Raw genomic sequence first — 10,674 nt, forward strand, 5'->3', positions numbered from 1 at the left:
ATATATATATATATATATATATATATATATATATATATTTTGTTAAAGCGTGGGCTGAATAAAGTTTAACTATTATAAGGATTTCATCATCATCAAAATTTATTTATTTTATTACGTATTTGTATACGAAATATCCGTCTTTTATTTGTAGATGCCTCAAAAATCGACGAAGAATTTTTTTATCGGCCAAAACCATGTAGTATCTTATCATTATCAGACAAGCATACCTAGAAATCAGTAAAAAAATTAAATACCACCCAAACAGTCTCAAAATTTGCGCACACAATAATGGGGTAAAACAGGACCATCGCAACAATTAACAAGGTAATCAAAATGTGCAACCAAACAAGAATAAATCTAAATGCCAAAGTCAGTAGCAAAATAAAGCAACAATCAGCAAAACACATCATTAATAGAACCCATAAATAGTGATCTTCATCGGAGAAGATCAAGTTTTCTTAGAAAATCAAGGCCGGCCCCACTGAAAAAATATTTTTCTCGGGTTTGGCCAACTCCGGTCGGATCTAAAAATAATTTGGACAAAAACAAATATAATACAAATATTATCAAGTATTGAAATAGATAAAAAACCGATCAATACCGCTACTTCAACGATGATGGAACGCTGGAGCAGTGGGTTTTGTTGACCGAATCCAACCCATTTTTCGACAAAAAACAGGAGAAGGGAAGGGGCGGCACGGTTGGTGGTGTAGTGGCTTGAATTCCCCGACAATAAACTCCGGCGAGCCAGCAAAGAAAGTGAACGGGGAAAAGGAACGATGGCTAGTGGAGCTTGAAGCTCATCGAAATACGGCCATAGTTTCATAGGCAAAGAGAGAGCACTGTGAGAGAATGTGAGAGTTAAAGGAAGAGTGAGCAATCTGATGTTTTTGTGTATATGTGTGTGTTGTGTATTTTTGTATGCTAAAAAAAAATCAACCCACCTCTTATTTATTTATAATAAAAGAACTCATCCTCTATTAATAAGAAAATAAAAAATCTTCCCCTGAAATTATTTTTTAGTCCAAAAGTTTTTAACTGAAGGATTTTGCATCCTTTTTGTCAATGTGAAAAGATTTTATCCAACAGATGAAAATCCCAACCCGTCATCTCATGTGTCACCTTTTAAAAAATGACGAGACCTTGACTTGACTGATTTATTGCTCAATATATTAAAATAATTAAGCCAATATTATCATTTTCAGACTGTATTAAATAATGTACAAAAAATATGAATGTCGATATAAAATTATTGAAAAATGCAAACAACAAATATAATATAATTATCTTTACAAAATGCATTACGCTATAAACAATTAAAATTATATAATGTAAAAAAATATTACAACGTTATGTTATGTACGTATGCAGATGAATGTGCAAAAATATTAAAAGGACAATAAACTGATAAAAGTTTTAAAATTTACGAAATTAAGAAAAATTATCAATAAATTATGTAAAATTAAAATATGACAGTAAATTGGTAAAAATTCTAAAATAATGATAATTATTAATAATTTGTTAAAAATTATAAAAAGTATCTAAAAAATTGTATTTTGTACCTCTAACGATTAGGAAGTCTGAAAGCATTAATTTTATCACGGAGAGCCAAAATTGGGTGTCAACAGTTTGCCTCTTTTCGTTATGCGTTAATTTTTATCACGGAGAGCCAAAATTGGGTGTCAATAGTTTTCCTCTTTTCATTTGAAGACGATGTAGAAGTCTTCGAACGAAAATGTTGACATGTACCCAATTTTGCTCAATAAAATATTATTTTTTCTAAAAAATTCGACCGAACTCTAGTTTAGAGTTGCCTACATACCTCGAGTTGCATGAGGATCAGGTCGAGTGTAGTTCAAAAGATTAGGCAAATTGCCCTGTTATTAAGGGTGAATGACCATGTGAAATGATTATTGAGATAAGGACTATTTTGGAATAGAAGTGCTTATGTATTTCCGATGCCCCTTTCAAAATTATCCCAGTATCGAGCTGTGAGATGCTGAGAATGTAACATTGTGCACTTGTTAGGGAGAAAGAATGATTATGGGGTTGTGACGACCGAACTCTGCATTGAGCTTCCTACATATCTCGAGTATCATGAGAATCGGGCCAATGTAGTTCGAAATGAGAAAATAGGATAGATTTTGAGGTGGTTCTCAAAATTTGCTCCAGTGTATGATCATGGCTAACACTGTCTTCTGGGAAAGGGAAAAAAATGTCTTGTTACTGTGGATTGTATTTTGACTAAAAAGATGTGTGACGTCTCCAATTGTCTACGGTGACTCGAGGATGAACAACATCTCTATTTGTCTACGGGGACTTGATGTATGACATCTCCAATTAAATATGGAGACTGATATTGATTGTCGTCTTCGATTGTCTACGAATACTTGAGAATGAAGGATGTCTCCGATTGTCTACGGGGACTTGAGAATGAAAGACGTCTCGAATTGTCTATGGAGATTTAATTGATGATATCTTCAGTTGTTTATGGAGACTGATGTTTGATTGTCGTTTTCGATTGTCTACGAAGACTTGAGAATGAAAAATGTCTCTGATTGTCTATGGGGACTTGAGAATGAAAGACGTCTCCGATTATCTACGAAAACCTAATGGATGATATCTCTAATTGTCTATGGAGACTGATACTTGATTATCGTCTTCGATTATCTACGAAGACTGATGTTAGTTGCCGTTTTCAATTGTCTATGAAGACTGACGGATGACATCTTCAATTGTCTATGGAGACTGATGTTAATTGTCGTCTCCGATTGTCTACGAAGACTATACACGATATCTACAATTGTCTATGGAGACTTGATGATAATTGACACCCCTGATTGCCTACAGAGACTATGTAATGAATGGTATCTCTGAATTTCTACGAAGACTATGTCATGAATAATGTCTTCGATCATTTACGAAGACTATGTTGATTATGGTAAAGTCCACCGGTTGTCTTCGGGGACTTAATGCATGATATCTCCAATTGTCTACGAAGACTTGATGATAAAATGATGTCTCCGGTTGTCTGCAGAGACTATGTAATGAATGATGTCTTCGATTGTCTATGAAGACTTCGTTGATTGTCGTCTTCGATTGTTTACAAAGACTATGTGATGATAGATGTCTTAGATTGTCTACGAAGACTATGTTGATTGTTGCATAATATCTACGATTGTCTGTGGAGACTGATGTTGGTGACCATCTTTAATTGTCCATGAAGGCTAAGGCCTTCAGCTAGTAAGGTAACTGAAATCTAATAGCCTCTCGACTGGCGAGGCTAATGAAATGTAAAAGGCTTTCGACTAGCCGAATAAGTGTAATAGCCTCTTGACTGACGAGGCTATAAAAAATGTAAAATGCAAGTATTTGAAGTTATGTGTCTGAAAGAAAAAGTCAAAATGTTTGTATTTGAAAACTGAAAGCCTTAAATAAAAAGTAAAAATGCATGTATGTGAAAGTGGGTGCCTTAAACGAAAAGTAAAAAATGTCCGTATGTGAAAATAGGCGTCTGGAAAAAAGGAAGAATATTTTTTTTATATATATTTTCTCAGTAAAAAGTGCAGAAAAATGAAGAAAACACAATCATTTCTTGACTTCAGTTGGTACCAATAATTAGTAGTGTGCATAAGAATTCCCCCATCTCCTTCCCAGCTAACCAAGATCGACTTTAGGATAACTCTTATAGTTTCAAGTGGTCTCTCAGACATACCTAAGTATCGACAAGATTTGTTCGTCTTGCTTCAAACAAAGGTTTCAAACTACACTTATCCCCGTGTTTCAAGCACCCTTTCCAAGAATAAAATTTCCATTTCACACATATTTGAGTAATTTTCTTTTTGGATTTGGGGACATCTACAGAAATACACTCACTCGAAAAGAAATTCAATACATGCAATTGTGATACCATAGGCTTGACCTTCATGTAAGTATCCCGAATTTATTTATTTTGTTACGTATTTGCATACGTAATATTCGTCTTTTATTTGTGGAGGCCTCGAAAGTCGACGGAAAATTTCTTCATTGACCAAAATCATGTATTATCTTATCATTATCAGTCAAGTATATCCAGAAATCAGTAAAAGGAATAAAATACTTTAGTTCCAAAATTTATGTACACAGTAATGGGGTAAAGCAAGACCATCAAAAAATCAATAAAGTCATCAAAATGTGCAACCAAACAAGAATCGGTCCAAATGCCAAAGTCAGTAGTAAAAATGGAGCAACAATCAGCAAAATAAATCATTAATGTAACCCATAAATAGTGATCTTCATCGGAGAAGATCAAATTTTCTTAGAAAATTCAAGGCCACCGGAAAAATATTTTGCTCGGGTTTGGCCAACGCTGGTCAGATCTGAAAACAATTTACGCAAGAACAAACATAATACAAATATTATGAAGTATTGAAATAGCCAACAGTAGGAAAAAATACATTCCAGAATGTAAGCACTCAGACTCATTACGAAGCGATGGCACTTCATGTTACATTAAATCTTGAAGGTATATTAAATCTTCCATCATGTTGGATAATTCATAAACTCTTGTCATATCGTCTTGACATCAAGATTTCATTCGAAGTAACTCATGTCAAGCATTTCATTCATGAGAAATTGATAATGACCAAATTAATCAGATACATGAATAAGGAGGCTGTGATGCTGTTACATTTCAACAAGCTCTATAAAAAGGTACAGGAAGAGAGAGATGGAATACAACGTAATGATCCTTACAAAGAATATTATAACATGAAATTGAACTTTGAAACTACTACCACAACATGGTTATTTTTTGTACTCAATTTTTTCAAAACCAGAATCTCAATTTCCTCATAATCTATAGAAACAAATAATTCTCGTTGCTCTGGAGCTTTTCTCCTATGGGCTGGTGGCCGGTATGGTAAATATATTGACTCCTCTATCCAAAGAGATTTAATCAGAACTTTGTATAGTTTATCATGAACTCTCCTTTGAATACCAGAGTGTCTTTTGGCAAATCAATATCTTCTCATTCTGTACAGCGTATTCTGTGTCTTCTTGACGACAGCTCCATCTCATGCCCTTAGCCATAGTGGCAACGATGTCTGTGAAGTAACTGGATTCCCGGATAATTGCATAACCATTGGGACGCAAAATACGATCCATTTCCAGCAGAACGTACTTCATTTCACATCTGTAAGATGATCATAACTGATGTTAGGATACTCGTTTATGCTCGCTTCAAATGATATTTAACTGGTGACGACATTATTCACTAAAAGATGGGTTGAGGAGTTAGCTTTGAAGGCACTAAGTTCTTACCTATGACTTTCAGCAGTGAATAGATTGTCAAGATGAAGGAGATCATACGTTCGGGGATAGGTTGAAAAGGCCTCGCACCTATAGAACAACAAACAAAAAGACTTAGCCTAAAAGTAGGATCATGAAAGTTAGAAATGAATCAACTCTGCAAATTAGGCATCAATCTTGCAAGTAAATATAAATTACCAGTCATGAAACGCCCCGATAAGACCTCTGTCATAGACCACTGAAAGTGTATTTGCAGCATACGAGGAAACCACATTCATGACCCAAAGTGGATCCTCAGCCAGAGCAGCAGCAAAACCTCCGTACAAGGTGTTCATGTCCATCACATTCCTGATCTTGTCAGTTCCAATAGCAGGGAGCAACTTCTTGTAGTGCTTGGCTCGCACCTTCCACTTACTATCGTCATGCTTGAAGGCACCCGCGCTACCTCCACGAACATCAGAAACACGTTCTGGGGCAATATGTAATCTTTCTGGCCATTTGGCTAGAGCATTCAACTTAAGTTTCTTAGCACCTGGATTTGGCACGACCACACAAGGTCGAAGAGGAGTGTACCACGCGGAATCAGGTTCAGTACCATCATCACATTTTGGTGGGTAGGTATCAGGGTTATCAAGTTTCCTATAGCAGCTATTGGCTGACAACTTCTGCCACACGGCAATGTCATCCTTCTTGTTAAATAATTTGAAGCACATTGAAGTTAGCAAATCTTGCAACTTCTCGTAATCTGATCTCTGCTCCTCAATGGTGGTATTCCATCCTCTCCAACGATTCTCATAATTCACTGGGGGGCCAGAAAGGACCCAGAAACCTCCAGGGCGCAGTATACGATGTACTTCAAGAAGGTAAACTCCACCTGTCAACAGTGAGGACTGATTAGAAAAGTATCCTAACAAAGCATTTCCAATTTCTGGCATGCTTAATATACAAAGGCTGGATTTTGCAGCCAGCCTTATAGCAGAATTGGGATCACAGTGCATAAAATCAAGACAAGCATTTATCTTTTTTCTGAATATGCTGCTTACCAAATTCGGTCCATGGAATTAGGCATCTTGAGCAATGAGCCATGTCAAAAGAGTTTGAAGGGAAAGGAAGACGCTGTGTTGAAATAATGCCCAAAACTGCAGGAATTCCACGTTCCAGAGCAAACTGAACTTGAGCTTCATGATTATCTCTTGGGGCAAGAGAGACTGTCAGAATTCCACGATCCAGTAGGTCACCTCCCCAACTTGCCACCTAGATTAAGAAGAAAAACATAAAATAAGTAGAAATTCTAGTTTATATATCAATCAAACAATTAGGCAGCGCCTCAATCTCAAAAAAATTCCAGATAATATATTTCATCGAAACTATTCGGGAGAAACATCATATAATATAAAGTTTTGTAATTAAGTAATTTGACAAGAAGATGTGATATTACAAACAATAATGATCAGCTAGTGGCTATGTAGGATTGAGAAAATACACAATTAGCAGAATGGTTATGACATTATGCCCAAAGATAGCTGAAAATGTAGCAATAAATCAAGAGTATCTTATGACAAAAGCATAACGGAAAGCAAGCATGGCTATGGATGTGGAATCTTCATCGGCACTCTTCCTTTTATATTGTAAACTAAAGCTCCCCATCCCACCCCACCCACCTGGATGAAGATCAAACAGTAACTTTTTGCAAGTTGGCTGCTTTTTGTATTAGTTGGTGCTCGTATATATCCATTATGAAATGTAGTTTAGATATTTAAGCATTAATAACACATTGTCTTTGAGTGACGATGCTAGCTAAAATTCCCATACGACAAACTAAATTTATCAGCACTCACCCCACAACCAGTATCAATGGCAGTCCGGATGGTGCCATCTTTCATTTCTGGGATCAAATCTTCCATCAGATCAACATACTTCCCAACACCATTGGGGAACATAGTACCACCTCCAGGAAAGATGAACTTCTCCCCTTCTTTAACGAGCCAATGTTGATTGGATTTTTGTTTGTTAATCCAATCATAGGGAACATTCCTGAAGCCAGATCGGAACAGCAAATTAGCAGAAAACAATGCTAGGAACGAATACATCGACAAAGAACAAAACAAAGACAAAAAAATATATCGAATATAAGTATTACCTGTACCAACATTCATTTTTGCTCTTTGGCCATCTTATTGGAACCTTATAACCATCTGGTGGGGGCACTAAGCATTCCTTCCTTTCAAAATTAGGAGGGCAATGTCGTTCCATGAAAGTAAGGCGATGAAGACCGTACTTCTTCCATCTCTGAAATATCAACAATATATCATTCACATGGTTGATTACACCTAAGGAATAAAGTTATAAGAACTATAAATTAGTCAAGAGAAAATACCCTTGGATCTGTGCACGGGGTATAGTCCTGATAGTCAGCACTGCATTCAGGAAAGGAACTGGCTTTAGTTTGTAGAGAGCCAGCAGAATTCCCTCTGGGAGTTTCCTCTTCCCTGTTAACCTCCTTAGTTACAAATGACCCCTTTTCGGAGCAAAATATTCCTCCGAGATAGAATGACAACCCACAGAGCACCACAACCATTAATCCCACTTGGACTTTCCATAAATTTTTATTTGGTGGAAATGGTTTTCCATCTTTGTGCTTCATGTTGTAACTTTTTATTGATTATTTACCTGCACAAGAAGCAAAGAACCCGATAAAGCATTTCCACCTCATTAATTAATACTTAAGTCTTAGTAAAAGAAAAACAAACACTTGAAAATCTTTCAATCCTAGCTGCTTTCAATAGATCGTCAAGAAGAATGAAAGAATGGAAACATCACTCAACAACAACAACAACAAAAACATACCCAGTGTAATCCCACAAGTAGGGTCTGGGTAGGGTAGTGTGTACGCAGACCTTACCCCTACAAGGTAGACAGGTCGTTTCAGATGGACAATGAAAACATCACTCAAGCATATGAAAAGTAAAACATGATATTTACCATCTTATGCTGGTTGAACTTAACATACATAAGAGAAGCATCAATCAGAAAGGAGATGTTGCAGCATAAATACTTAACTCAAAACAAACAAGTCTTGCAGCACAGAACAGAATAGAAAAGTGCAACACCTAAGAACACAGTACTGAACTACCTTTGCAACTAGAAAACTCACAAGCCCAAATCAGGAATAAACAATAATGCATCAAACATCCACCAAGTATATAGGGTCTTTTCTAAAGGGGGCAATCACAGTTCTTGGTAAAGCATAGGACCATTACAGATCTAACTGTCAGAGTCAGCAATAATAACTAACTATTGGTAACCATGAGATCTGTTAAGACTCAAAGGAACACTTTAGACTTTACAAGTCATATCATCTTTATACTTTCCACACATGACACAGGGCCCCCATAGCTTTATCAAATTCAGCTATCCTAATGAGGGCCCTCCAAGGCCTCTAAACCAAACCAATACATGTGGATCTAACTTGAATTGCATAAAAGCAACAAGAAAACAAGAAAGGAAGGAAAGCACAACTCACAACAGTCTTATGACAAAAAAATCAAGCAAGAAGAATAATACCAACAAAACTTGACAGCTAACCAATCAGTTGATATTTCTCATATAGAAATTAATGGGGTTGGAACTTGAAACCTATGTTGCTCAGGCTCTTCAAAGATGTCACTAGGCGTATGTCGGATCCTTCAAGCATTTTTTTAGGATCTAACACCAGTGCGACAACATTTTTGAAGAGTTTGAGTAACTTATCTTGAAACCACATTGGTTGAAAAACTTAATGACATTCAGATTATGGGGTTGTTAATTGTTATTTATTCCCAAAATAAACTTGCCAACAAAGTATGAACAGAAGAAAAAAAAATACATATTAAATGCAAGTGTCTGTGCAGTAGAGTTCAAAATGACAAAAAGATTCAATCTTTGTGACCATTTTACTCCTCCAAAACCAAAAATCTTCCCCATAATATCACTCATCCTCATTCAAGAAAAAAAAGAAAGAAACAATGATGAAAAACATCCAATTAGCATCTAAAAATCAAGATTATAGACAGCAAAGACACAATGCCAGGATCTGAAAAAGATCTGACACAAACCAAAAAGTACCATAATTTTTACATGAAAAGAAATGCAACAGCACAATTGAAAGATTAAAAAAAAAAAAAAAAAGTACCTCCAATATTACAGTATGATGATATAATTATATATATCAAAAAAATGTTAAAAGATCCACAAATTCTCCTCTCTCACTGTATTTCAGGAAAGATTAATGGGTCCAGAAAGATGAACCTAGAAAAAGAGAAGAAGAATAGAGTGACATATATAAATATGAAAACAACACATACATAAATAAGAAGAAAAAAGGCACATCCCCATAAGATTAATTATGGTGGGAAAATAAAGATTTTTTTTTTAAAGAAAAAAGATGCTAGTTGAATATGATGGTTCTTGGTAATTACCTTTCTTCATGATGGTCCTTTCTTTTTTATATATCTGTTACTTTTGTCATATGTATGAACAAAAAAAACAAAGAACAAAAGAAAATTCAGTGCAATAGATTTGTTTGTCTTTTGTTTTTGTTTTTCTGGGTGTTCTTGATCAGGTAAACGGTAAAAAGGGAAATGACTTCTATTTTCACGCACGATGTTACAGGTGACTTCTCTTTTGTTTTTTCTCCTTTTTCCTTTGATGGAAATTTGTATTTTCTGTGTCTCAATTTATACATGAATGTCGTTGACTAAAGTTGAATTTCTTTAAAAAAAAAAAAAAAAAAAATATTTATGTGATTTAAATTATTTTGTTAAGATTAAAATTAAAAAATTTAAATTTAAGTAATTATGAAAAAAAAAAATCATTCTTTTAACGTAATAAATAAGTCAATTGACCAAAATCGTCGAGCATGATAGGCTCGACTTGATTCGACTTTTTTTCCTCTTCAATCTCTCACTTTGTTACGCTCTTTTTCTGTACCATCTCTTAAATGAAGATATTCAACCGGTGACTTTCACAAATATCTTCCACCGATCCTTTCTTTTTTATCAGTTTGAATTTTTCAAGTCATTCAATCACTATGATCAACGAAAAAAAAAAAAAAAAAATAAATAAATATTTCAAAAAAATGTAAAATAATATACCTATTAAGATAAAAATCAAATGTGAATCTCGTAGGTGCACGTATCAAATTAAAATAAGATGTATATATCATAAAGCCACAGATGAATCTTGGTAGATCAAAAGGAAAAAGAAAAATTACATTCTATACTGCATTTTTTAAGAGAACTTCAATAGGTAAGGCTTTTCAATTAAAAATTAATAAAAATTGTGCATATATTCACTGTGATTGAAATAGTTGAAATTTTTTTGCTTTTAAATCAAAATTTCCAATTT

General features: G+C 34.9%; 1 protein-coding gene across 10 annotated transcripts; it reads right to left on the reverse strand.

The window, feature by feature from the left end:
• Window positions 1–4,570: 4,570 nt before the first annotated feature.
• On the reverse strand, window positions 4,571–9,975 carry LOC107870017 (probable methyltransferase PMT21). 10 transcript variants are annotated; one of them, XM_016716405.2, is made up of 9 exons: window positions 9,747–9,975; window positions 9,461–9,576; window positions 7,667–7,959; window positions 7,430–7,578; window positions 7,128–7,323; window positions 6,333–6,543; window positions 5,488–6,163; window positions 5,302–5,379; window positions 4,571–5,173 (listed from the first exon to the last, which is right to left on the reverse strand). In XM_016716405.2, the coding sequence occupies exons 3-9, from the start codon at window positions 7,931–7,933 to the stop codon at window positions 4,957–4,959; spliced, it is 1,794 nt and encodes a 597-aa protein (XP_016571891.1). In that variant the 5' UTR covers window positions 7,934–7,959; window positions 9,461–9,576; window positions 9,747–9,975; the 3' UTR covers window positions 4,571–4,956. The 10 variants fall into 10 exon arrangements, with proteins under 10 accessions (XP_016571891.1, XP_047251190.1, XP_047251215.1 ...); XM_047395234.1 differs by having other exon boundaries at window positions 8,137–9,576; XM_047395259.1 differs by lacking the exon at window positions 9,747–9,975 and adding an exon at window positions 8,137–8,193 and having other exon boundaries at window positions 8,272–9,464.
• Window positions 9,976–10,674: the final 699 nt, after the last annotated feature.

This window comes from Capsicum annuum, chromosome 1, assembly GCF_002878395.1.
Source record: "Capsicum annuum cultivar UCD-10X-F1 chromosome 1, UCD10Xv1.1, whole genome shotgun sequence".
In the NCBI taxonomy this organism is placed as follows: domain Eukaryota; kingdom Viridiplantae; phylum Streptophyta; class Magnoliopsida; order Solanales; family Solanaceae; genus Capsicum; species Capsicum annuum.

What these genes read in the sequence shown, in the direction of transcription:
- LOC107870017 (XM_016716426.2), bottom strand. Translation starts at nt 7,933, where the DNA reads ATGAAGCACAAAGATGGAAAACCATTTCCACCAAATAAAAATTTATGG. An exon ending in AATTCCATGGACCGAATTTG is followed by an intron (nt 6,164 to 6,332) that starts GTAAGCAGCATA and finishes CACTGTTGACAG; the next exon opens with GTGGAGTTTACCTTCTTGAA. An exon ending in ATCGGGGCGTTTCATGACTG is followed by an intron (nt 5,380 to 5,487) that starts GTAATTTATATT and finishes GTTGTTCTATAG; the next exon opens with GTGCGAGGCCTTTTCAACCT.